This window comes from Barbus barbus, assembly GCF_936440315.1.
Source record: "Barbus barbus genome assembly, chromosome: 45".
In the NCBI taxonomy this organism is placed as follows: domain Eukaryota; kingdom Metazoa; phylum Chordata; class Actinopteri; order Cypriniformes; family Cyprinidae; genus Barbus; species Barbus barbus.
In genome coordinates this window covers 7,123,390-7,151,387 of record NC_136723.1, presented here as the reverse complement: position 1 = coordinate 7,151,387, position 27,998 = coordinate 7,123,390, and the positions used below count along the sequence as shown (strand labels likewise).

The window sequence follows — 27,998 nt, the reverse complement described above, 5'->3', positions numbered from 1 at the left end:
CCATCTCTATAAGCTTAGGTTTGCTTTTAAGCGAAACAAACAACAAACTGTAAGTGACTTCACCCATCTAGTGAGTAACTTATATTTGCAATAGCGGCAAACAAAACACAACTGTTCAAAAACAATCCCGACCAAGGTTCATAAATTGTGGGAGCAGCAATGAAAACAAAACACCTGATCCTACAGATTCTGGCCATCTTCAAAGAGAAATAAAGGAACACTCTACCAGATAATCCATGTAATTCATCGATAGCTTCTTGCTGTTGTCTCCAGAAAACAGAAGTCCTGGGATAAGACGACTATGAAATGAAACGCTGGTGTTAATCGAATGCATCCAAAAGTCTCGTTTTTCTCAGATACGGAAAATAATATATGAATAAAGCAGCTATAGCTATAGCAGCGTTAGCTGTGCACTCCTCTTCCTCTATAAATCCCACGCACGATTATGTGACAAAAACAAGTCCAGGTTAAAAAAAAAAAAAAAGATTCAGGCTTTTAATACATTCATAAACATTGCTATATATGGATTTCAAATCGTATTAACTCGGACTAAGATGTATGCACTGCGAATGCAATACAGTTTAATGATCTGGGCGGAGAGAAGCGCTGTTTGTTGTGTGTTCGCGAGACACAGAGGCTCGAGCGTCAAGACTTCCACGTGACGTCACAGTCAACCTGAATATTACGTTCATTCATCCAACATGGATTCTTTATCGTTTCTTACTCCTTTTAATTATTTAAACCGATATCTTATATAAGTGGCCACACTTTCGGCGCTTTTAACGTAATGATTGTCTTTGTGTAATATTGATAAGGTACGTGCTGGTTTCAGAACGTCTGAGCGATCACGTGACGCTAGATCGTGTGTAAAACAGGTCCTTTTACGTCACGTGACAAGGAACTAACGGAGCCAGAGTTTTGTTTGACGGTGACCTCTGCTGGTTAAAGTTATGTATTATTCTTCAGAAAGATTGACGGGATGCCTACAGTGTGTTGTGTAATCTGAGCTCTTATGTCCATAGAAACGTGACATGCTGCTAGTTTCTTTCATAATGCATAACTTTTTGTGTTTACATTTAAGTATAATATACACATTTAGAAATTCAGTACAGAACAAGTAAAGCTAGACTGGACAATGTATGCAAAATAAGGGGAAAATAGAAACACATACAAATAAATGTTGTTTCTGCTAAAGACTTTTTAAAACGCGATTATCAATTAAAAATACCTAAATATCAGGCGTTCTTATAATGTTTTAACATATTTCATCATGTTTGTTTATGTATGAAACGTTTTGAAGCAATGTTTGAAGCATTTAATAACACTGTAAAAAAAATCTGTTTTGGCACAAATTGAGTTAAAAGGTTAATTTACTACCTATTGTTATAAACACTTAAAGTACATAAAATGCTCTGTACGTTTAGATGACATGCATGTTTGAGAAGTATGTTTTACTTTTCATAAGTAATGTGTCTATTTAAGATTATATTAAATTTGGCACAGTGACTTTTATGACCATTTAGGCCTTTAGCCTTTTATATATTTTCAGCCAATGAAGCATGTTGATAATCTTTTTAATCAACATATTATCTTCTTAACACTCAATCCAGGCTAAGTGAACTATAAAAGCTTTTTTTTTTTTTTTTTTTTGCAAAGTACAAGCAAAAAGGATGTTACCCTTGGAAATACGATTAATTAAGTATTCAGTTAACAATATTTTTTACATTAAATGTTTAAAAATATATATGTATTAATGAACATTATAGTTACTGATACTGCTATCAATACTAGGCTTTTTTTTATTTTTTTACAAAGTTACACTAGACGGTTTTTTTTTTTTTACTCAGTATTCATTTAACAATAATTTTTACATTAATTGTTTAAAAATATTAATGAACATTCTATATATAGTTATAAATAATTACTGATAGTGATTGTGCTATACATACTGGTCATTATATCATGATAACAAAGTTGTTATAAAAATGTTATAAAATGTAACGATGCGTTAATAATAACATATGTAAGATTATATATGCTCCATGAAGGGGCATTGGGGTTTATTTGTTACCCAGGCTGATTATTCTGATTGGCTCCACCCTCGATTATTCTGCTCTGGACCACAGACCGCATTCAGCAAAGAGAGGCAAAACCCACTTTTCAATCCTCTTCTGAGAGGAATTTCAATCTGTTTTCACGAGATAATGTCTTCAAAAGTTTCCGACGTGTTTTGGTAGAAACAGAGATCTTAAATTCCTGCAGAGGTTGATTTAACAGGACGGCGCGGAGGAGAGAGTATTGTAACTTTGTAAACTGAGTTTACTAAGCGTTTCCACACAACTATGGCGCTCAGAGCGAGAGCTTTATACGACTTTATCGCAGAAAATCCCGGCGAGATCTCTGTGACAGAGAGTGAACTTCTAACTCTGTGTAGTGAAGAGGTTGTCGATGGTTGGTTGGAGGGCACGAACAGCAGAGGTGAGACGGGACTCTTCCCTGCATCATACGTGGAGTTTATAAAGACTGACACATCACTACACGGTAACGGGACATCCGCTAGTCAGGACTATTACTGCCAAACTAGTCCTCAGAGGAGGGACACCTCAAATGAATCGACTCCCACTCATTCTGCTGTTTACCAGGGACATCTTCAGCAACAGAGCCAGGGAAGCGACGAGGATTGGGACGATGACTGGGATGACAGCCTAACAGCGGATGAACCTGAAAAACGCGTGAATCAAGCGGGATATCCCATTACAAGCACCCCAGCTTCTCGACGTGGTAGTGCACAACAGTCCAAAAGCACAGGAACAGTCGGGAAAAATCTCAATAGGTTTTCAACCTTTGTAAAGTCAGGCGGTGAGGCGTTCGTTTTGGGTGAAGCTTCAGGTTTGGTCAGAGATGGAGACAAAATATTTGTGGTTATGGGCCAGTACGGTCCGGAATGGCAAGAGAACCCGTATCCATTCACTTGCACTATTGACGACCCTACAAAACAAACCAAATTCAAAGGCATGAAGAGTTACATGTCCTACGGACTCACGCCTAGTCATACTCAAAGCCAGGTGAATAGAAGATACAAGCACTTTGACTGGCTTTATGCGCGACTTGTAGAAAAATTCCCTGTCATTTCGGTTCCTCACTTGCCCGAAAAACAAGCCACGGGTCGATTTGAAGAGGATTTCATTTCAAAGAGGAGAAAAGGTTTAATGTGGTGGATGAATCACATGACAAGTCATCCTGTTTTATCTAAGTGTGACGTTTTCCAGCATTTTCTTACCTGCAGCAGCAATGATGAAAAAGCTTGGAAGCAAGGCAAGCGAAAGGCCGAGAAGGATGACTTACTCGGTGCTAACTTCTTCCTCACTATCTGTCCTCCAGCTTTACCGCTTGACTTACAAGAGGTGGAAAGCAACGTAGAGGGTTTCAAAACATTCACAAAAAAAATGGACGAAAACATCATACAGCTCAACATCACTATTAATGAATTTGCCAGAAAGCAGATCACTGGTTTTAAAAAGGAATATCAGAGAGTTGGACAGGCTTTTAGACTTCTAAGTCAGGCCTTTGAATTCGACCAGCAAGTATTTTCAGCGCCATTAAACAAGGCCATGGTGCACACTGGAGAAGTCTATGAGACCATAGGGGATTACTTCGCAGAGCAGCCCCGTCAGGATTTGGAGCCAATTTCCGATCTTTTTGCGATTTACCAGGGCCATCTTGCAAACTTTCCAGACATAATCCATGTTCAGAAAGGTTGGGGATTTTTCTCATGTGTTTTCTGAAATACCACTTGTCAGAATGGCATGCCATAAAATGAATATAGGTCAGTAGGTCAGTAGTTTATGTGCATGCCATCAGCTTAAAGAATTGATGCACTATCCAGCCAACCCACCATACGTCAAGTTAATATTTAAGTGGAAACATAAATCAGAGTCATAAACTGCTATTTCATGAAACTAAAGAAGCATCTTATTCATACTGAAATGCTAGCATGCTAGCTGCTGATGTAAAACGGTTTGTTTTTTTAGATTAATTAACTTTTTATACCTAATAGCAAATGGCACATAGCAACGGGTTCTCAGCCGTTTGTCAAATGGCATGTCCTGATTTTTCCCTGGTTTGAGAGCGAGGGAGCATATGAGGCCTGCTAGCTCTTGCAGCTTGATATGTGTGTTGGTATGGTGGAATGACATCAGCGCTGTTGTAATTCCCACATCTCTTTAGTGGGGGGAGTGTGACATGAAATTGACTCGTCATTCTTTTCTGTGGAATCATATCTCTGGGTTTATATGACGCAAATAGTTAACGCGGTTTTGTATGAGAAATTGCTTGTCTAGATAAAACAACTGGGAAAGCTTTTGTGTTGAAGGCTCTAATCCTAAACTTAGGGCCCCAGCACAGGGTAGCTATGAATGTTTACACTACATTTTAACACACAGACATAATTATTCTGGTGCCTTGGATGTAAATACACATATTTTAACTAAGCATTTTATGTACTGTCATTTATGTATTGATTGTCATCTTAACATCGATGTGAAACTACATTCTCAACTTATTTTACTTCCGTAATCAGAAATATCCCAGGGTGAAACGTGGTATTTGGTGAGAAAAAAGTGTAGGCCAGGATTTGTTTTCCATCTGGAATTGATTGGATCATGAAAAGTAGGCGTTGCATATCAGAATGGAGGAGTGAAAAGCAGAAGGTATTTGTGAAGTCAGATGCAAATTATCACATTTTTTTTATTTGGAATACTAATGCACTGAATCCTGCGCAATAATGTGAAATTAGACCGTTAATAAGAGTTCATTTCAAGATTACTTATAGTGCACAGGGAATATTGATTTCTCCTTGAGAAATTCCAAAGGAAGCTGTAAGCCATAAATCAGAAGCCTGACTGGTCAGAGCTTGCAGTTTAATGTGTTCAAAAGAGTGCATGTGTGTTTTTGCAGATGCGATTGGGTGTCGTAGACATTAATACTTTAACTAAACCATTGCTTTCCTTGTTTTTTTTTACTTTCTATTCACTTCTGTCTTTCTCCAGGAGCCCTCACTAAGGCCAAGGAGAGCCAGAAACACGGGGAGGAAAAAGATGGCATTGCAGGTGGAGGCATCCACGACCGCTGCAACATCATCTCCTGCGCTACGCTAGCTGAGATCCAGCACTTTCATCGTGTACGTGTGCGTGACTTCAAGGCACAGATGCAGCATTTCTTACAGCAGCAGATCTTCTTCTTTCAGAAAATCACAGGCAAGTTGGAGGAAGCCTTGGACATGTATGACTAGGCTTAGGACATTACATTCCCACAGTGTTGTGAGAGAACTGAAATAAAACAAATAAGCAGCCTTTTTTTATTATAGACTCATGAAAGTACACTTACTGTCTTGTAGTCGTGTTTGGGGTGGCTTTGAGAACTTGATGACAACGTATGCCAGAAATTGACAATGGTCCTTAAAATGTAGAATACAATATAATCTGATTATAAATAACAGTCATAATTGATTTGAGTTGAAACCCTTGAAACATAACCACAATTTTAAATTTACATTTTAATCGGCTTAGTAGTTACAGTCGATATAAACAAAATAGGTCACTTATAATTTTGTGTCTGTATTGATACGATTCTGTCAATGGACTCATTCCATGGACATGGACCTGTGGTGATGTTAATTTAATTGTCTTCTGAACTGTCCTCTGATTCCAATGAATTTTAATACAGATATAAAGATACATTATGCATTTGAATGCCTTATTGTGTCGGTCTGTCAAGTACGGTTGTTTATGATCCTTGTCAGTCTCTGCAAGTTATTCTTTTATTAACCTTTATCTAATTTGCTCTGAAGGAGAGGCCTGTGTCTGTTTTACATTAAGTGCTTGCAAGAGAAAGACGAGACACAGTTTCTCAGCCCTGGAAGAGAAGTGCAAAGGAACAATGACCTAGAAAACATGGGCTCAACCCTCATTATCTGGACATTCCAGACGAGGCAGAGATCCCTCACGGTACTAGTTTACCAGCACTTTCATTATTCAGTTTAGACTTTTTCTCCCATGTTACAACATAAGTATTTTAGTTCATTTAAGTGAAAGCTTAGTGGATATATTTTAAGAGCTCACGACCATTACCAGCTGTATGAGCAAGACAAATTGAAGTGAAACCTTAAAAATGGAACTGTGGTTCTCAAACTCTGGAACACTGGTGGTCCGTGAAAGATTCCTAATGGTCCGCCAGATGTTATTGTCTGGTTTAACAAAACAGACCTTAAGATATTGGACAAAAAGCACCAACATTAATAATCCAATTAATAAACTCATAAAAATTAATTATGAGTAATACAACAATCAACTGATTGTGTTTTGACAAATTGTTTCTGTTGTCTCACTTTGATAATATAACTGTTATATTATCAGTAGTGTTTATTCCAAATTTTTAGCTTGAGAATAGTTGGCTTGTGTAAATTCAGTAACAGTAGTGGTCTAGTTCATTTCAAAGAACAAAAACAAACTGGTAAAAAGGTTGACCAATGAGAGCCCCTCATGAGATTTGAGTTATTAGGGGTTTCACATTTTTGTTTTACTCTTTAAGTGGTCCGTCATATAAAAAGGTTTTAAAAACCGTTGAAAAAGAATAACAATTGAAACATAATCAACCATCAAGGAAGACTTAACATACTCAGAGCTCCAATCAAATGACCTCTTGAAGGAGATTATACCATTATTAGTTTCTGTGCTTACTAGGGAGAAAAACCAGAGCTGCCCGGAGCAGTCAATCTCTCACTGCTTTGAATTATTTATCAGAGCTAAAGTTAGGCTTCTCTTTCCACACACTCAGGTCCTTAATCATGAAGAATTTATTCTCACACCCCGATCACAAACAATCCCACACATATTGAGCATAAAACAATGCTAAGGAGAAAATTAATGACTACACTGTTCATTTGTGTTTTTATGAACCACTGTTCATATCAACATTTGGTGCTATATTAATTACCACTAATGTAATGCAATTCAAACCTAACCCTAACTACACTAATATATGTTATATAAGTATTATTTTAAAAAAAGCATTTTATTATTTCATAGATTTATACATGTTATGACAATCATTTTTACATTAATGCATCCAACTCAGAGATACTTTCTCTATTACACAGACATAAATACACACATACATGTAAACATTCATAAATCTGTAGCCCACAGTAAATTACAGGTATTACAAGATAAACACAGATTGTCAATATCAGCACATTTCTGTTGTATCTCCTGCTAATGCCATCTTGCCAGGAATGTAAAAAATTATGGTGCAATATTTCTGAGGGTGGTTTTTAGACACTTCTTTAAAATGCACCTTTGAGCAGTTTCAGTTCTCTCTTCAATTTCATTACTTTCTGACAGACTTTGTTTACAGTAAATGTGACCATATAAATAAACATAAGGCATTAGGGTACAGCATGAAGCTATAGTGCTTTTTGAAAATTTAGAGAGAACCTGTGAAAGAAATATTCAGTTTAGTTCTCTTGTAGAAGTAGTAATTATTCTATCTCTTGCACTTTATATAAGAACAAATAAACTGAATTAAACTTTACCTTCCCTATTCCACTTACCTGTAGGCTTACATGTAATAACAATACTTTATTATTTAAGCAATCCTATAATCATTAAAACAATAATGTATTGTTACTACATGAAGGGTTAAGTAGAATAGTGACCTATACCAGAATTAAAAAAAAAACAAGAACATTGAATGTAAACACTTGTGGTGTTTGACCTCTAAAATGTGGCAAAAGATTTCAATTTATGATAACATTTGGTTTATACTGTATTCAGTGAACTGAATTAAACATTGTTCATTCGTTCTATCCATAATACATTATCAAAGATATGTGCAAAACACCATTTTTTGTCACTAGAGTAGTACAGGGTTCGTACACATTTTTACCAATAAATTTCCATGATTTTGAGACAATATTCATGACCTAATATTCCATTATTTTACAATAAGAATAAAAATCTGTTCAAATTATCATAGCATATGTTAACTAAAATTAATGACTATTAATGCTATTGTTTGCTTTCTTGTTTTAGTACAAGCTGAAACTGCGCCAGATATGAAGGTTCTTGCACAACAGAGTTCGAAATTTTCATCTGAAATTTTCGCATGCAAAAACCGAAAAAAACGCATACGGCAATTTCTGACTCAGTGTGTAAGGACCTTTACTCCACACAGAGAACACATCACATCACTGAATATTATCATTTATTTAACCCAGTTAAACGCAGGACCTGAATTTAATTTTGAAAACTTTTCTCTTTTGCAACTGTTTAGATTCACTTAAGAAAAAACCGACAATGCTTATGAGGATACTCGCCAGGATGGCCATTTTAACGTCATTTTGTGTGTATTTTTGCTGCTTAAACGCAACAAGCTGCACTTGTAGAGCCCCATATTTCAGCCCCGACTTTTAGTTACTTTTAGTCACATCGTAGCTCAGACGCGGGCCGGGCATCGGGCTTGTTTTAGGCTTCTTCCATATTTTTATATTTTAGATATCCATCAATTATTATAGTGATGAAAAGGACAACGTATGCTGATATTGTGAGTGCAAACAAATAGGCCTCAAAGTAGACCCTTAACAGTTCCTAATGATATATTACTCTTACTTTATGAGCAAAAATTATGGTTGTTTCCACTGTTATAAGGAAAAAAAAATGCAAGTGATCTCTCTGGCGACTCCAAGACCTGCAGAGCGCGCTTTAGCTTCCACTCTCTGCACAAACGATTGGATACGCGTCTAATAGCACACATTTGTCTAGGTTAAACGTTTAAACTAACATTGTGATATGCTTTTTAAAGTATTTTATATATAGATTTTATTTTAGTCAAGTGGTGATTTAAGAAGGCTAAATTGATCAAACACAGGCAAACTCACTGTCTGCAGCTGGCCACTTGGTCATAGGCTACTTTAAAAACAAAACTTGAATTTAACAAACAAACAAATGTTCCAAACATATTTCTAAATGAACTTAATAAAGAAACGAAAATAAATATAACCACTTTGCCATTAAAAACTAAACTGAACTATTTTAATGGCTACAACAGCAGCTGTGTAATGGGGAAGAGAGAATGAAAAAAAGACATGGGCTCCAGTCGGACTCGGGCCGGTAATACTGATAATCTGCTGGACAAGGATTGGATTTGGGCATATGTTTGAGGCCCGTGCAGGGTTCTGCTGAGCTTGTTTGGTACCAAAGTCAATTTGGTACTCGCTAGGCGGCTTTATACGCACGCCATTTGGACGTGACTGAGTGCACAGGAAACCAGCTCTGGAGCATTATTTTACCTAATGGCTTAAAAAGACGTGCAAATAAATAACAGGCTAAATTTTTGTGACGATGCAACAATGACCCGACTAGGCAAGTGACAATTCTGTCAACTGTATCAAAATGCGGGCGAAAGACTTGTATCGCAGCGTGCAGCAGCTCTTTAGTGCAGACGAGATGCGCTGATGAAGCCGTTTTAAGAGAAAGTCAAAGAGAGAAAACGCGGTACAGCTGAATCTGTTTTCAAATGACTGATCTGATATTCTGTGTGGATCTATTTACTCATCAAATCTACAAGCTATAGGCTATTGAATAAATGTGTGAATATCCATCATTTTAAAGTCGAAAGCTGCAGGAATGAGTAGAAATATGCGATATAGCATATGCGGAATCCCGCACCGAAATTCAGGACCTGAATAAACATAATTCTATTATACAGAGAATTGTGAAATAGATTTCCATGACTTTTCCAAAACTTTCTGCGTTTATTTATTTTTCCAAAACTTTTCCAGGCCTGGAAATTGCTGTTTTAAAATTCCATGACTTTTCCAGACCGTACGAACCCTGGTAGTACCTTCAAAGGTGTACCTTTGTATCTTATCTACCCATAAAGGGTGATAAGTCATATTAGTACCTTAAGTGTACCTTTGAGGGTCCTGCCCAGTGACAAGCTAAAGGTACAATTTTTGTACATTTTGTCTGACAATGTATACTGGAAAATGTAACTGCAAAATATTCTGACCCTGTAATAAGATTTAGTGGCCATCTGTGTTTTGTAAGAAACAAAACAACAACAAAAAATATCAAAACCACAATAACATCTAAGCTGTGGCAGGACAAAACTGAAACAATAGGATTAACATAAAAAAATTATGTTAAAATTGCAGTTATGTGGCAATCTTTCCCTTGATACTAAGCCAAGAGACCTTCAGAGTCTGCAAGGTTAAAAACCAAATGTCAGCAATAGTATGATTAGATATTTAAGTTTCTCATTGTATGGTGTGAAAATTAGAAACTTACTTTCTTCTGCCAGTAATGCTAAGATTTGTCTCCGATGATGGTCATACACAATGATAGTTCACAAAATTGGTTCAAGCAACATCTGGATGTGATAAAAAAGAGTCGAGTCAAACCCAGTGTTGGTTTTGTTTAAGGGGTGGTGTTGCTTGTGAACATTGCTGGGCAGAATCAAGGTTAAGTGGATTCCATGTGCAAAGGAGAAATGGAGACACAGCTTGTTCAATTGGTGGCACCAAGGCTGCATCATGAATTTCCTGTAAAACAGGACTATCTGGGCAACTCGGAGTGAGAGGGGTTACTATAACAGAAGGAACAGTGAGACTTCTCTCAGGCTGACCCAAATACGGGCCTCTGGCTAAAATATCTTCAACAGGATTCCCTGTTAGATCCTGTATCATTGCTGGATGGGCCCGCTTTTCCCTGCGGTGCCGGAAGACAAGTATGAGAACCACAAGAATAACAATCAGGAGGAGGCAGGCCAGAAGTGGCAGGATGATGAGCAGGGGATCAGATGCAGGCCTCGGTAAAGACTCCATCCTCACCAAAGTATTTTTCGGGGAGGGGTCCAACTTGCTTATAGTGGTACGGGGAACGTGAGGAACCGTGGATCTGCTTCGTGTGTGGTTCCCCCAGCGGTTTCGAGGTTTTAGCTTTGAAGCAGTCCTGTGTGGTCTTGTTGATGGATCTATGTGAGATGGAGGGTGCATAGCATTTGTTGTTCTGTTCAGCGTCGGCAACTTGGTCGGCTCTGAAAGCATATGCTTCCCTGTAATGGGGTCATAAGGTAATACTAGATACACAAATTCGCCCATGGCAGGCTGAACGTTGGCTGCCTTCAAAAGGAAAACAAATGAGTCATTAAGTGGATGGAAAGCTGTGATGTTGTACCTGGGTGCTGTTGTGTTACCATAAATGGCATGGAAGTTGATGTTTTCCTCAATAGCCACTCTGCCTTGTTCCACATCCCTGAATGAGAAGGACTCCACTGAGTGAGAGGCTCCTCCAAGGTCAAATGTGACTTTGACTAGCTTTCCATGTTTCGGCGGCTCAAGGATTTCAAAAATGGGATCACTAGCACTAAGGGAGGCCAATTCTGTTGCATCCAGGACGTCCTTTCGTAGCTTCACTGGGATGCCATCTGGGATCCTGACATGCTCTCCAAGGTGGATCAGTGGCTTGACTGTGATGTTGACCACCTGGTTGGTCAGGTTACTCTCAGATGTGAAGACCGTGAACTCAAAGTAGTCTTGAGGGGATGACAGGTCACTCATGTTATAAAATACTCTGCCCATGTGCAGGTCCTCTTGGTCAAAGTGTGTGACCCGTTCTTCCATAACCATGACACTCCCATGACTTGGTGGGCTTGTAACTAAATACTTAATGGATGCATGTCTCTCATTGGACACTGTGGCCAGGTTCTCAAATGTCACAGTCACTGTGGTCTGGCCTTGCAATAGAGTCAGTCCAGTGTTGTTGACCACACTGATGGTGATATTCTCTACCTCTACACTGAAGAGCTTGTAGAGTGGTCTGTGGAATCCATCAGTGATGCTGAAGTAGATGACCCCTGATGAGAGTTCCCCTTTTTGTACAAAGTGCACCTTTCCTTGATTTACATCAGCTTGGGTAAAGGTGCTGATAGACTTATTGAGCTGACCCTCCAAAGCAAGGAAGCCATTTTTTGGCTTGCTGATTACAGTATAATAAAGTTCCTCAGGTGGAGTGTCTTGGTCCTCCACATAAAGGTTCTCAGGATCCAAGGTCACAGTGTCCCCTTTGACTACTTTGAGTCGAGGGGATCCTGTCTTGAGCACAGGAGGCCGGTCATTAACAGGGGTCACAGTGATGTTAAATATTTCAGATACTATATAATCTGTATTCTGAGGTCGTTGAGCAGGCTTTCCTTTGGGGATTAGCCACATGTCCAAGGTAAAGTTATCATGAGTGGTCTCTGAGTCGTCATGTACATATATGATTCCATGCTTATGGAGGTTGAATTGGGAGAACTTTGGTCTTTCATGTGTCAGGTTCTTTTCACCTACAACAATTGTACCATGGTGGGGTGGAGAGGTGATTTCGTACCAGACCTCATAGAAATTACGCTCTGCTTCATCTAATTTTCCCAAAACGTTTGCGGCATCCAATTTTGATTTATCAATGAGAACACTACTACCCTCAGCGACAACAGCACCTAAATAATAAATATGAATGTTAGTGTTGTTAATGTAAAGGTAATCATATATTTTTTCTTATTGTTTTTCAAATTAAAATAACAAGAAGTCAGAAATCATTACCAGTATTTGTTAAGAGTGCACTCCTATGCTCCGGGCCTGTATTTTCATAAGAGATGTGGATATTAAAGGTATGAGCTTGGAGGAATGCTGGGGGGCATGATGCAGTGAAGGTGAAGGAATCTGTAGCGGTCCATGAAACAGGTTTAGTCTGTGCATACAGCACAGCACGTTCTTTCACCTAAAATAACACAAGTCATTTAGCTTATTTATAAGTTAGAATGATCATATCCACTTTTTTCCTGAGTAACAGCACCATCGTGATGGATTCTAACATTCGTTTGGATGCTCGTGTTCCCGTCTCCATAGAAATTCATGTTAAAATGCTGTCGACTGAATGAGTTTAACTGAAACTTTTACAGCATAAATATAAAAATGTGTTGTAGTGTTGTTGGCTGCCACACTAACAGCAATAATATTCAAGAATTCCTGTAAAGTACTTGTTTTGCGCAAAAGCAAATCTGCAATGCTTAAGTTAAAATACAGTATGTAAAAATAATAAAATAATGTGTTTTGTGGACAAAATCCCCAGAACCGTATGTAGGATATGTGTACTTATGTGTTTTCAATGCAGCTAACCGCTTCATATCATCTAACCATGTCATCAACTCACTCAACTATAGTTGAGTAACTGCACAAAGACTGACATTACGACACTATAATGTGATGAAACTATGGTTCCATGTGCAAAACCATAAAGAGACATCAGAAAATTAATTTATTTCTATTTTCCATCTTATTGAAACTCAAATAATACAATTTCATGATTTTTTTTTTTTTTTTTAATTTGACTCATTTTTTATTTTAATGTTTGTATCCCCCAGGTTACGTCATCCCTTTGGGGGTATAAAGTCACTGAAAAGAGAACACTTGTTAATCAATGCTTTGTACAACATGGTTGTAATTCCTGAATGCTTTGGAATACCAGACAGGTCTCTTTTTAAAAATGACACATTGCAGATTATTGCTGAAGTGAAAGCATTTCAAAACACGAAAGTATAAAAAAGTTATAGAAGTTTAAGTTTACAATAAAGATAATGTAGCATACTATTTTTTTATTTTATTTTATAAAATATGTTGAACTCTAAAATTTCGATGAAATCAAAGCCATATGTCTAACCAATTTGTGTTCCAAATTTGAAGTTGATACCACAACACTTGTGGTTCCTGTGAGATTTTGTTTGGGCACTATACCAAAAATAACACTGGGTTACACCCAAACACTATTGATTTTTTTTTTATGCAGTTTTCTGTCACAAAAAATCATTTTCTGTCACAATATCACTTCTATTACAAAACAGTTACCAAATATGGAACCTTGACTGTCAGATATTTCGAACGATATGTGTTTTGTCAAGATTACAAAAAGATCTGATTTTCTAAAACATGTATATGTTTTTATATCTTGATTTATACCCCTAAAAGGGCGACGTATCCCATGAGATACAAACATTTAGGGACAGATTTCCAAAAAATGTAAGCTTTTAATTTGTAAAATTTCAATGTAAACCTAATAAGCTAATGCTGAATAACAACTTTTTAAACAGATAAGTCCCCTCCAACATGTGTAAATTTGTGAACTAGATCAACTTTTATTGGAGGGTGAGTAGATTTCCCACTACAGATGGCCATGCAGTTTTAAATGCTTCCTGCGAGCGAAATAAAATAATGTTCATTTAATCATTTAAATATTCACAACAAACACCCTTTCAAAATGAAACCAAGAAATAAGACCTACACTTTCACTGGTTCTCCCCACAGCTTCTCAAATGTTTGTATCCCTCAGGATACGTTTCCTCTTTTAGGGTTAAAACCATTTGCATAGGTTTAACTTTATATTATGAGCTCGGAAAATACGTTTTGACTAGAATTTGGCTAGAAACACCAGAAATGTAAAGCATCGTTCCAGTATGAGTTGGGCGAGACTTCCACGTTCAGGAAAAAGGTGGATAAATATTATTTAATATCACATTTTTAAAATAAATCAGCTTAAAGAACACTAGAAGATGAGGAAGTATTGGCATTATGATCTAGCATTTCCTTTGTGTGGTTGATTCAGATAAAGTTTACAACTAAATTTCTTACTGCCCAAAAAAAATAATTTGGGCTGCAGATAATGGGCTGGTGATGATGTCATGAAAATGACATACAGCAGTCATGTGCAGACTTAAGTTGTTGGCTATACAGATACGTCACAATACAATTTCTGTCAGAACAACTTAATGTTATGCTCAAATAATGTTACATAAAATAGCTTTGTTTTGACATGGAAAAACATCCATGAAATCATATATATCTTCAAAACATCTATGCTGAATGACATCATGACATCTATGGAAGAGCATTTAAAATGTTAAACATTAGGAGAACTCGCTAGCTCAAAATAGTTTGCTTTTGTCTTAGCAATGCACCAATTCCTCTCTGGAATTGAAGAACACTTCCATGTGAACATACTTTTGATAAGAAGTACACACTTTAACATCAGCCAACTAAACTCAGAAGCAGATTTCATAAATACCATGTTTTGGGTAAAGGATGAGATTTCTTCTGTGGGACTTTCATCTTGTTTCCAAATCAGGCTGCCAAATCTTGGAGGTGAGGTCACGGTGTATGTGATGGTGCGATTGCCATAAATATCATCAAAGTCATTTGTAATTATCAGCAGCTCATCTTCAGTGATTAACTTTGAAGACCCTGTAGAAGGATATAGGAAATACATCCTTTACATCACAAAGACAATTGCACCATTACTGTTTCAATGACTAGGTTAGTCTGAGTTTCACTTTTTACAATCCAGTCCAGCTGCTGCAGTCTGCTACAACATCTTGTTATTTTGCTACCCTGTTGCTTCATATGAACGGCACCCTTACTAACTTCTTTCTACTAAAAAGTGTATAGCATTAACAGTCGTATAAAATATCACTTGAGTTTTATTTGAAGAAAGCGACAACAGATAAGTCCTGAATTTTCTATAAAGCACAATAAAATCAAACCTGGGAAAACTTTGAGCTCTTGATTTTTCTCTAAGCTGATGACCAGAGATTGGGCTGCAACACTGAAGATTTGCCTTGGAGCAAAGTTCACCCCATCATTGATTTGAAAGTGAAATCCTCCTGACAGGGCACCTGTCAAAACATAAATACCACAGACCTACTGAGAGATCAAGGAAAATGGGTTATCAAATCTTATGGGCACTTTATAACGTAAACTAACCACTATGTACAAACACCATCTGGCCATGACTGATATGCTCTTGGGTGAAGTTCAGAACTGGCCTGGAGGGGGCGCTCTTCAGGGCTAGATGCCCATTACTTGGTGGAGTGATGATAAATTCTAGGCTCTCAGGAGGAGAATCTGGATCCTCAGAACTGAGGTCTTCAGTGGTTATCTCTGTCACAGAACCTTCCCACACCTAATGAAAGAAACATGAAGCTGTCAGTTCTGCTCATGTTTTGTAAGGTGAGGTTTGACATTTTTCATTAGAAACTATTTTTTTTTTTCCACCAGAGGCACTTTTAGAATGTGTTTACTGAGCCTCCTGCTGGCCAAAGTGGGCATCTAAAGTCTAGGCCTCCACACAGTATAAGATGGTTTTAACCAGTGCTTTTTTCCATGATGAAAATGGAAAAACAATACGTGCCAAACCTATATTAGATGAATGTATCACTATTTTAGTGCTAGTGCACACATTTGTTGGGTCTGTGCAGGAAGAAGATGAAATCTGTCATTTGAAAATCCAGTTTGCGGTCATGTTTTACTGTTTTGGTGTGTTTTTGTTTTATAACTTACAATTTAATTTCACAAAGACTATACATATAAGAAGATTACACATTAGCTTAAAAGGAAAAACCTCACCTTGAGAATTCTGTTGACAGTTACAATTGGAGGTTCATCATTTATAGGTGTTATATTGACATAAACCACAAATGGCAAACTTTGCTTCCGGATATCTGTATTATTGGCCACCACTGTAAAATGATCAGCCATGGTCTCACTTCCATCATGGACATAGTATATGAATCCCTGTTCAGCCTATGGCAAAAGAAAGAATACAATTAGATTTATTATAAAAACTACTAGTGAGTATTATCCTTTCATAATGATTAAACATTTGTAATTTACCTAATATAAACTGTTATAAATGTATTGCCTTGTTTTAACCTTTGTTGTATGGGAGTGAAGAGAAACAAAGTAAACAAGTGACGAACAGAAACTCACTTGAGCCCTTGTGAAAGACGGAATTGGAATACCAGGGATCCTTGAGTGTTCAATTCGTCCATGATGAGGGCCCTCGGTTATAAGATAGAAGATCTGGAGTCCACGAAAGTGTCGGCTGACAACTTTGATGATGTCCTGAGTGAGAGCTTTAGAAGAACCTTCTATCAGGGTCATATTGGACACCTCTAGTGGGATGTGCAAGGGGATAATATCCATTATGACTACAAGGTCACGGACTGTTAGAATGCCATTGGTTACGTCAAGTGAGAAGGAGTCATTAACACATCCATGCTCGGTTTGAACATACTGAACATGCCCTTCATTGATATCACCCTGTGAAAAGCTTTGGATGGGATTCTCCTGACTTCCACCGTAGTGATCCTCTTCTAGCATAGATATCCGTAGAAAACCGTGAGTGGGTGCCACCTTCACAGTATACACAATCTCAAAAGGTTTGTTATCCTCATGAACGACCTGGAACACACCACATATACACATTAAACAGATAATAGTCTACATTTCATAACCAAGTTATCTGAAAATGATTTTAATAAAGCAAAACAAACCTGGAGAATTTCCTTGTTGATTTTGACAGGCTTTCCTTCTTCCACCACAACTAGGTTATTGTGAATGACTCCTGGAGGCTTCTGATGACTCTCAAGGTACACCTTAACTGGCACACTTGCATCCAGGCGGAAGCCTTTAACCTTGCTGGTGAAGTTAAAAAAGTCCCCCAGTATTTCACTGTCATCGTGATGATACACCAAATGACCCATCTTCAAGTCATGCTGTGTGAAAGTATTTGCTTTTATATCATTGCAGTAAAGAGTCCCATGGCTCGGTGGTAGAAACACCTCAAAGGCCACTTCTTCATCATGCCTGACATCTATATTAGTGGAGATACTGAAATTAGCAACTCCTAAACTGGCCATCTGTCCTTTCTGGACCAAAAGACCCGTGTTGTTTGCCACCTTAACAAATGGATCATGGGCCGAAACTTCAAGTAGTGTTGATGTGTAGTGCTTCCCATCAGATATAAAGAGGACAAAGCGGCCATAACTCACCCCTTTGTGAATGAACAGCACTCTCTTCTCTTCTAAGTCCTTCTGATGGAATTGATAAAGCTTGTGTGTGGTGTCATTTACCAGGACCAGCTCACCCATAGGGATCTTTCGTCTGGTATAAAGCAGATCTTTGTCATCAAAGTCTGTGTCAGCATCATGGTAGCACAAATCTTCCAGTGTAAGCAACCGCTGGCTGTCACGAACCACATGGAAAACTTTATCCACAACACGGATGGGTTTCTGATCATTAACCAACTGGATGGAAATATTAAATGTACCCTCCGTGCCTTGGGATTTATTTTTCAGAGAGCCAAAAGAGGCCAGGAATGTAAATGCATCATGGGTGGTTTCACTATCATCATGGACATACAAGATGCATTCCTCTGAAATGTCCTGATTGGTGAACTCTATTATGCTGTCACTGCTGGCGAAGGAATTAGAGAGGTTTATTCTTTTCAGTACCCCATGTTTAGGGCTGCTGGTGACAGTGTAGTGTAATGCTCTAGAGCTGGGTGTCTCTGAGAAAAGCATTGCCTTAGTAATGACCTTGCTCTCCCCTTCCAAGAGAGAAAGTCCATGATTTTTCAAAATTATGTTATGAATATCTGCTTTGATACTGATTCTGAACTCATGAATCCCTGACAGGGCAAATTTTGAGAATACTTGAAAGTGAAACATGTCTCTTGCATCATCAACCGCCCTTTCTAAGAGCTCATATTGCAACTTGTGGTTAGTAATGTCATCTTGGCTGAAAGTTGAGTTCTTTTTTAAAATCTTATTTCTGAGAACAAGATGTCCTTTTCTTGGTAATGTCAATAAACGAATGTGAAGGTCATTTTCCAAAAGTCTTGCACCCCTGGTAACAACATGGAATTGTTGAGGTGTCAATGTGACTTTCTGTTCACCATCTATCTCTACCTTGTTTCTGGTGATTCTATAACGAATCCAGCGTACTCTAATCAAAAACAACAACTCGTCCGTAATGACTGAGCCGACTGTGGCTTTGCATTTGAAACTGTCAGTGATATTACTTTGCTGCGTCCCATGGAAGGTGTTGATATATCGAAGACGCTCCTTTTCCAGAAGTTTTTGTGTAAATGTGCTAGTTTGCTTCCACTGCCCACTTGAATGCAGCCTTTGAAGCTCACCATAGATTGGTGGCACTGTGACGTCATAACGAATGTCCACTGCTTGTTTAGGAACATTGACTTGGACAGCAAGATGTTTGTTACTAATAAAGGTTGCTTCACCTTGGGTTACCTCTACTCCAGTGTTGTTGGCAACCTTGTGTTCTAGGGGAACAGCAATGATCCGGAGTACCACTGTGTTGCTTAACTTGTCCCCATCACTCACCCTAATTGCCATTCTGGCGTTCTTGACACCTTTGTGAACATAACTCACTTTACCCTGCTCTAGATCACTTAGGGAAAATGAGTTAACTACTCTACCCGGTTGTTCCTCGATTTCTAGAAAGCCTGAACCAGCATTCAGGTTTCCAAGGACTGAGAACATCAGATCTATGGAGTTACTGTCAGGGTCGATGACCCTGAGGACATCGGTGCTCATACGACGTCTTGAACGCTCTAGAAGAATGAAGAGACTGCCCTCAGGAAGGCTGAGTTCAGGAGCATCATTGACAGGTGTGATGCTGATGTTAAATCTGTGCAGACGGTTCCCTTTGAGAAAGCTAGGCACTTCCTTTTTGCTGTTGGTGAAGATGGAAAACATGAAAAAGTCAAGTAGGTCCTCAGATCCTCCATGAACATACATGACCCTTCCATGCCAGAGATCCATAATACTGAAGGTGTTCTCACCCAGATCAGGGTCAACATCCAGTCGGAGTTGCCCATGGACCGGCTGCTCTTCAACGCGAAACATAATCTGTGACTGACGGATCCCAATCTTACGGAACTCTAGATTAATCTTAATGTGTTTAGACTCAAGTGGTGCCCGTCCGCCTTCAAGAACTTCCAAATCCTTGAGTAAAAGGAAATTTTTCTTGTCCATCTCAGGTAGGGCATCTGTGATATTTTCCGAATCTATGGTACTAACTGATGGACTTGTGGTACTGGGTCCAAGCTGTTTTTGTGGTTCACAACCAACAGAAATATCCTTGGTGACCAATGCTTTTGGAAGGCCCATCCTTTGGTAATTGACTCTGATATTCCTAAGACAGCCTTTAAACGAATCTCCTCTTATACGCTTCCCTACCATAGAGAGCAATCCATTCTTGCGGACTTCTGTGTAAGTGCTGACATCAATCCCACCTAGGAACAGAGGTCCAGTAAACTGTAACGCACTGACATTTATCCCAAAGCTAGAATTATGCATCTCCAAACCCAAAGTAAACTGAAGATTCAAAGGAGACAAATAGAGCCGCAAAATGTGCCATGCCCCATCATTGACGACCATTAAGGAACGCAATGCTGTCTTGGTTACACCTATTTTAATGATAGAAACAAGGTGACCCATTTGGATCTCCAGGGCAAAATAGTTACCGTTTCCTGCAGAGCTGTATAAAAGGATCCCCTCTGAATGTAATGTATGCAGTTCACATTCAAATACACCCTCTTGGGGTACTTCCCATGTTGGTAGGGACATGTATGCTTTGGAACTGAAAAAACTTACAGAATCGTTGACAGTGGCTGAAAACTGTGGGCTGCAACCAAGCGACACTTCATGAATCATTTTGTATCCAGAGTAAGGCCTAAGGGAGGACAGGAGGTTATGCTCATTGAACAGAACCTCATCCATACATCCCCGAAAGCCAAAAGGAGTTTCATTTGCTGAGAGGTAGGATTTTTCCAGATCCCCGACACCACCAACAAAAAGTCCATCCTGGATATCCAGTTCAAAGTCAGGTCCTGGCATCTTAGCAGATGTTATAGAGTTTTTGTCCACAGTAAGTGTGATGTTGTCATTATCATGTTGAAGTTCTAATGTATGCCAGGTCAGATCATTCAAGGCAAAACCCTTCTCAGAACGAACAGTCCATTCCCCAGATCCAAGCTGAATCCGTACCTGACAGAGATGGACAGATCTTTATAGTAATGTAGGAAATAATCTTTTAAAAAGGTAATTACTCCCAGTATTGCTAAAAACTCATACAGCATTAACTGAGTCGCCATGTCAGTATTTTTTTAGCATGAAAAGACTTGTCAGTACAGTGATGCATTTGGAGGTTTAGACTATGAACAGACATTTTTTGTCTGAAAGCAACAAGAAATCACTTGCCTTTTTTTTTGCCTGTAGGCAAAAAATATCTGCGTTGAGTGTATACCTTATTACAAGTCTGATGAATGTAACTGCCACAGATGGGAATAAGTTTGAGCTCAGTATTCTTTTAAGATTTCAAATACTGTAGTTTAGCCTATTCATCTGAATCGATCAACATATGCAAGATTTCACCAAGTAATCTCAGCTTCTTACAGCAGTAGCAAAATTGCAGTGATCTCAGACAATGACTGTACTGTTTTCTTATGCTAAAATATTCTTTCTGTTTTTGACTTATCACTGAAATTGATACATACTCTATTCTAAAAATTGCATATAAGAGAAACTAATGAATATGCAATTAAATATTATAAAACATCAAATTACAGATTACAATAAAGTCTATACCTATAAATAGTGTCGTATATGAAGATCTATTTTTAGTAAAATCATTTAAATGTAATGCATTTAATTAATCACCTGTACTCTGCCAGAATGCAGCCCCACCCAGAGGAAGTCCGTCTCCCCAGCTGCCAAGAACAGCAGGCCATTGGGTCCAGAGGTTCGAAACCGTACATGGAACGACGTCTGACTAGACAACTCAACTGCTTTCAAATGCACAAACCCATCTCCGTAGAAAGAAGCTGCAAAGTAATTTGTACTAGAATTAGTTTTAGGTTTTTTTTTATAAAACCCCTATTGATGCACGTTTTGTAATACTATTGCTTATACATAAACATGACACATTTTTTTCCCCATTTTGCAGTTTACAACAGTGAGGGCAAAGGACACATTCCTTAAAACAAAAAAATGCCAGAGGGCAGTGTGTCTTGCTATTTAAGAAACACAACTCATACATTTAAATTACTTAATTTCATCCCCTCAGCTTTTGTCTCTCCTCATAAGTGCATGGACTATTCTTGCATAGTGTATGTATCTGAGTTGCCCCCAGTAAATTAAGAGTTTTTATTGGCCTGAACAGCTCTGTGACAGCTGCTGCTCTGTGCCTAAAGCAGTTTAGTCTAAGTGCTGTTGTGTCTGCAACCCTCTAATGCTTTATCAGAATTCAATTAATGCATTTTAATGTGTTGAACGCCTTTTAGGAGCACAGTAGTACTGCCTAATTTCTAGAGCACTGTGTCAAAGGAGTCGATAGGGATTAGCACGGTGACTGGGGATGAACATGCTTTTCAAAATGCTAACAATACTGAGTTAATAGGGCAGAGAATTTTTACTAATTAGATTGCTCAATCTGTGAGGGACAGATTGTAAAAGTATGTCCAAGTTACTGTATAAACTAGTCATGCACCACAAAGTGGCAGCAAACATAAACACTTATTCAAAAAACAGGCATCCATCCTAATGCATGGACACTGGGATAAAGATACATCACATTAATATTTACATAACTTTAAATAGCCTATTTATATCTTCAAAACAGAAAAATTACAGGGTCATATTTTTAAAGGCTTAAAGCAACATTATCTAATCTTTCTAGCAATGTTAGGATGTTTGTTTTTTTAAATGCATTGCAGATTACTCTGGATTGGGGGAGGTCGCTTCCATTTATGCTGCAAGTAAACTAAATGAATTTGGACAAATCGGATTATATCTAATCCCATATCAGACATGTGCACAAGTGATTTTGTACAGTGAGGTATTAATTACTCCTTACATGTCACTATCTCCAAATGTGTTGTTTATGAATTACTGTTTATATTTTATGTATTTACATAAATAATCGTTCCATAGCAACTGAATTATTAAAGCCAAACTGAAATTCTACAGAGACTATAGATGCATTAACTACTGAAAACAAAACTACAGGTAAAATATAAAACTGATCACTATATTATATAATGTAATCTGCTGACACTCACCTCCGAAAGCCTCTCCACCAGTCAAAGAGAGAAGCACAAACATGCACCACAAAAACTTTTGCTCAAAAGAAATGTGAATCCACATGTTTCATAGCATTTCAGATCAATTTAAATGTCTTATTGATTTAATATTCCCCGAAGTACGTCCATTGCATGACCTTAAAACATTGTTAACTTTCAATCACTGTACCTGCAAATCTGTCATCTAAACAACGTCACGGGCGTGTGTCGGGTTACCCCGCCCCTTCATGCATATTCATAACACTGCCATAGTCTCAGAGATTGCCCAACCTCTGCATTCTTATTATTATTCAGTATTCTTGTACTTTAGTAGCAATAATGAAAGCTTCTGAAATCTTAAAGCTGCAGAATCTGTCATCCTTATTGATCTGTTAATTAATTTAGGATCGAATGCGTACTGTGGAATAATCATGTTAAAGCCAATATTTTGTAATTCTTTTAGTATGTGGTCTGTTTCACATGTTTATTTGCATGTTTTATAAATATAGCTTACATTAAAAGTACCAGCATTTATAATCACTGTAGATATAAAAGAATAAGTAGAAATATTAGTATTTCAATAATATCATGTTAGTAAAAAAAAAATAAGCATATTACAAAATAGACATGAATTTAACATCTGCGTTTACTGATGTATTTGTTTGTATTTATTCTTACAATGACCACGAGGAGGCGCGAGCACACTACATAAAGTGTTAAAACATAATTTAACCCTTAACAGTTTTTTTCAGTGAGTGTTAAAACTAATATTGCTTCCTTCAGAGCACGTGTCTTTATCGAGATAATAATTAAGTATGAATGTTCTTAATCCCTTTAAAACAACATCTTTGAACACAGATCACAACTAAGAAACTCTCTCATACAGGATTTATATATGAACATTATACATTTTATTCTCAGGAAAGTGTGAGTAAAGAATTGTTTTTTTTTTTTATGTAAAAGTAATTGCCCAACAATTAGTAGGCCATATTGACACATCGTTACCTTTATATTTATATTTTCTTTTTAATCATTTAAATACACATACAAGAAGATATAGGCTACTGTGAAATACATAAGATACAACATTATTACAACATTTCCATGATAATTTTTATTATTATTATTTTAAAGGTGTTTAAACAATGTAGCTGTACCAGCTGGGATGGTATTCCTTCAAGTACTTCAGAGTAACTCCAAAGTGTATAAATATCGTACCACTCGATTCCTTGGTATATCAAAGTGCCATACCTGATACCATCACAGTTCTGTATTTGTAAGGGAACTCAAACGGCAAATACAGACCGTGTATCTGACAGCTACAGTCCAATTTGTGTGCAGAGGCAATAAGCCCAAAATGAATCCAGCCATAAGTAGATATGCCAAGAAAAGCAAATGTTAGGTAACATTAAAAAAAAAAAAGAAAAAAAGATGAATTTATTAAAGCATGCAGCATTTTCTCCCACATTTGAGCTATCTGGGGCAAAATTCCCCCCCAATACTTTTTAATTTCTGACTCGCATCCAACTGCTGTCAATAATGACTTCCTATTGTCTGGTTACTGTCTTTTAATATGGGGTTCCATCTGCCTTGTTCTTTAACATGAAAACTCATCAAAGTTCTGTTATTTCAGCTGCACTACTGAATCATCTTAACACTCTTATAAATAGCGTTCAGGGAAAACATGTTTGTTATTGCCAAAGCTTTAAAAACCTGTTGTTTTTTAGTGCCAGTGAAGTGGCCGGGATCCAAATGAAGGGGAAGAGAACATAGCTAGGTCAGCACTGGGGCTGTTTGGAGAAACTGTTGACTGATTCACTTAATTTTGAATGTCCATAATTGTTCCAAACAAACACAAGCCAGGCCTGTATGCTGTGATATAGAGCAGCATGTTCTGGGCCATGTGTTTGCTGCCATTCATTTGGCTGTGGTGGGTAGAGATCAACTTCTACATCAGGAAAGACTTTTGACAAATGTAAATATGTCTTCACTGAAGCATATTCTTAAAGGAATAGTTCACTTAAAATGAGCTGATAATTGACTCACCCACAGGCTATCCAAGATGTAGATTAGTTTGTTTCTTCATGGGAACAGATTTGGAGAAATTTAGCATTCATCACTTGCTCACCAAATGGAGCCTCTGCAGTGAATGGGTGCCGTCAAAAAGAGTCCAAACAGCTGATAAAAACATCACAGTAATCCACACCACTCCGGTCCATCAGTTAACATCTTGCAAAGTAAAAAGCTGCATGGTTTTAAGAAACAAATCCATCATTAAGCCATTTTTAACTTTAAACTCTTGCTTCCAGCTAAAATACAGGTCTATAATAAATAATATTGCTTTCTCCCAGTTGTCTCACCTGAATCAGGAAAGAACTATGCCCAGATCAAGCATTGTTTACACCTGAAAATGGTCCAAATATGTAGGTGGATTTTGATCTGAGAGGACACGAGGGGATTTTCACTGGAGGAAGTGTTATTACGGATTATGGACTCAGTATATATATTTTGACCAGTAGTGTTATAGTTAAAATATCTTAATGATGGATTTGTTCTTACAAACAAGCAGCTTTTCACTTCACAATACACTGTTTAAAACAAAAGTTGAGCCAACTTAAAATTAAGGCAACCAGCTTCAGCCGATTTTTGAGTACTCTCAAATTATTTTTGTAGGAGATTCTGAACTTTTTGTTGTATAAACTTAAAACAAATTGAGAAAACTCAAAAAAAAAAAAAAAACATTTTTTTACAGTGTTGTACAGAAATCACACACTTTTGCATTTTGCAGAGAAAAGACAGAAAATGATGAGATGATTGCTTGACCTCATACATCTATGTTTCCTGTCCCTGTCCTGGCTGGCAGCTTTAATGTCACATGATTCACACATTGACCACCAACACTTTCATTTTGAGTGTAGTTCCATGAAATACGAAACAGTGCAACCTAAACAATCTGACACAAAACAGAGTATACATATTATAATATAACATTTATAGATCAGAGATAACTGAAATCAGATGGGATAATGAGGACTGAGACTGTGGAAATGGACAGAGGAGAAAGAGTGGAGATGATTGTGGCTATCTATAACAGTGCAGATACTGCAAGAAGCCATGATCTCAGGACTCACGCAGAGAGAGGACAGCCACTTCAACACACAGGTGTAATTTATCTTTATAACAGTCAGTCAAAAGTATTGTCTTGCAGTTTGTCCTCAGTCATTTTGCCTTATTTTTGTAACCTCTCACTCTTAAAATAATGGTTCCAAAAGGGGGTTTCCACCGTGATGCTTAGAGAACCATTCAGTTCTTAAAAGAACCATATTTTTCCTAGTGTGAAGAACATTTTAATAATATAAAGAACCTTTTGTCCATTGGAAAGGTTCCACGGATGTTAAAGGTTCTTCGGTTAACATGAATATTCTGAAGAATCTTTTTCCACTATAAAGGATCTTTAGTGGAATAGAAAGACTTCACTTTACTGGAATCTTCATTAACCAAAGATGCCAATAAAAGTACCTTTTTATATTTTTAAGAGTGTCTTCAAAATCTAATAACTCATTCAAAACATTCAATTCACATTTCAAAGCATAGTCATGGTGTCTTTTTTTCTTTTCTTTTTTTTTTGGTCAATGTTAAGACGTCTTTTTCACCTCCACAATCAATCCTAATGTTTTTTTTTAATCAAATTTCAGGTGACTTTTTTTTTTTTTTTAGTTTAGCTATAGGTATAGCTATATTTTTAGGAGGTAAAAGTTTACTGCTAAAAGTGAATATTGTAGCACACATTAGAAAATCTATATTCTCATTTGAGTAAACAATACTTTTTTGTAGAAATGTATTACATATAAAATTCACATTTCAATGTCCATTTTTGCACATTTCATACATGTAAAGTCATATTTTGTGACATTCAGGCAAGAATATAAGATGATGTGATTACTGTTTCATTACATTAATGGTCATTTTCCAATTTAGCAGACATTGCAAACATTCCATGTCATAGATATTTGTTGAATATACATGTATGTCTGATAGATTTTCATAACTGAATGGATCATTTTGCATCTGATGGTTCACATGATGAAAGAATGTTTAGAACTTGTGAAGAATATGATCATTTCACCGAGAATCAACTCAGTTTTGATCATCAAGCAAATAAGCAATTATACTGTACTTAGGGCCAGATTTACTAAACGGAAAATTATAGTGCGACTGCAATATAAATGCAATGGAAGTGGTAAGTTCTGCAGGTGATCTTCTGATATTGCAAATAATTTCTGTGATGACCGATGCAAGTAGCGTAAATTAGCATAGGGTCAAAAAAGGAAAGCCTAATCAGGTGTCTAATCTACTATCAACACAGGAGCAATGTGGGTTAAGACATGCTTTTTTGGTTGTTAAATAATGTTGCAAATTTAAGTAAACTGACTACTGCAAACCTTATAGTTTGAGAAGAATTGAGCCAAAGCAGTTGCATAAAACTGTAAGAGTAAAATTCTTGATGTCAATAGTAAAGTATAAGTGTGAAAACACATTTAACCTCAACTTTGTTGTCCACAGGAAGTGTTTCGGTGAAGAACAAAAAGCACAGAGCAGCTGAAGTGTGTTTGTGTCTGCTGTGTTTTCTTCTGCTGACTGCTGTAATAGTGCTGTGTGTGTGTTTCACGTCCGAGAGAAAGCAGTTACTAACTCAAATCAGTGACCTGACTGAAGAAAGAGAGAAGACACTTACCAAGTATGAGCAGATACTGAACCACAACAATAACCTGACTAAAGAAAGAGAGCTGATATTTACAAATAATATCAAATTAATAGCAGAGAAACAACTATTACTGAAGGAGAACAAAATTATGACTGAAGAAAGAGAACAGATAAAAAAAAAGACCAGTGAACTGCAACATGGACTTCTTGAACAAGGTAGTTCTGTGTTCATTGTCCCAAAATCATTAAAATAATAATAATTTCACCTCATTCAAATAAGTA

The 27,998-nt window shown here is 37.4% G+C and overlaps 3 protein-coding genes across 4 annotated transcripts in view; 1 reads left to right on the top strand and 2 right to left on the bottom strand.

The window, feature by feature from the left end:
* LOC306864368 (ADP-ribosylation factor-like protein 15) overlaps positions 1 to 647 on the bottom strand; it is a 53,996-nt gene extending 53,349 nt beyond the window's left edge. For both annotated transcript variants that reach the window (XM_079408359.1, XM_079408360.1), the window contains exon 1: positions 227 to 647. In XM_079408359.1, the coding sequence (XP_079264485.1) occupies positions 227 to 334 (108 nt within the window). In that variant the 5' untranslated portion in view covers positions 335 to 647. The remainder of the gene's footprint in view (positions 1 to 226) is intronic.
* A 1,460-nt stretch (positions 648 to 2,107) lies between these two features.
* On the top strand, positions 2,108 to 5,748 carry LOC306864367 (sorting nexin-18-like). The gene is made up of 2 exons (XM_079408358.1): positions 2,108 to 3,756; positions 5,049 to 5,748. The coding sequence occupies exons 1-2, from the start codon at positions 2,343 to 2,345 to the stop codon at positions 5,288 to 5,290; spliced, it is 1,656 nt and encodes a 551-aa protein (XP_079264484.1). The 5' UTR covers positions 2,108 to 2,342; the 3' UTR covers positions 5,291 to 5,748.
* Positions 5,749 to 10,453: 4,705 nt separating this feature from the next.
* Positions 10,454 to 23,219, bottom strand: LOC306863907 (chondroitin sulfate proteoglycan 4-like; the record flags this gene model as incomplete). Its single annotated transcript, XM_079407501.1, has 10 exons — positions 23,013 to 23,219; positions 21,613 to 21,776; positions 17,422 to 20,940; positions 16,856 to 17,329; positions 16,493 to 16,669; positions 15,851 to 16,049; positions 15,631 to 15,762; positions 15,156 to 15,331; positions 12,641 to 12,818; positions 10,454 to 12,537 (listed from the first exon to the last, which is right to left on the bottom strand). The coding sequence occupies exons 1-10, from the start codon at positions 23,095 to 23,097 to the stop codon at positions 10,454 to 10,456; spliced, it is 7,188 nt and encodes a 2,395-aa protein (XP_079263627.1). The 5' UTR covers positions 23,098 to 23,219.
* Positions 23,220 to 27,998: the final 4,779 nt, after the last annotated feature.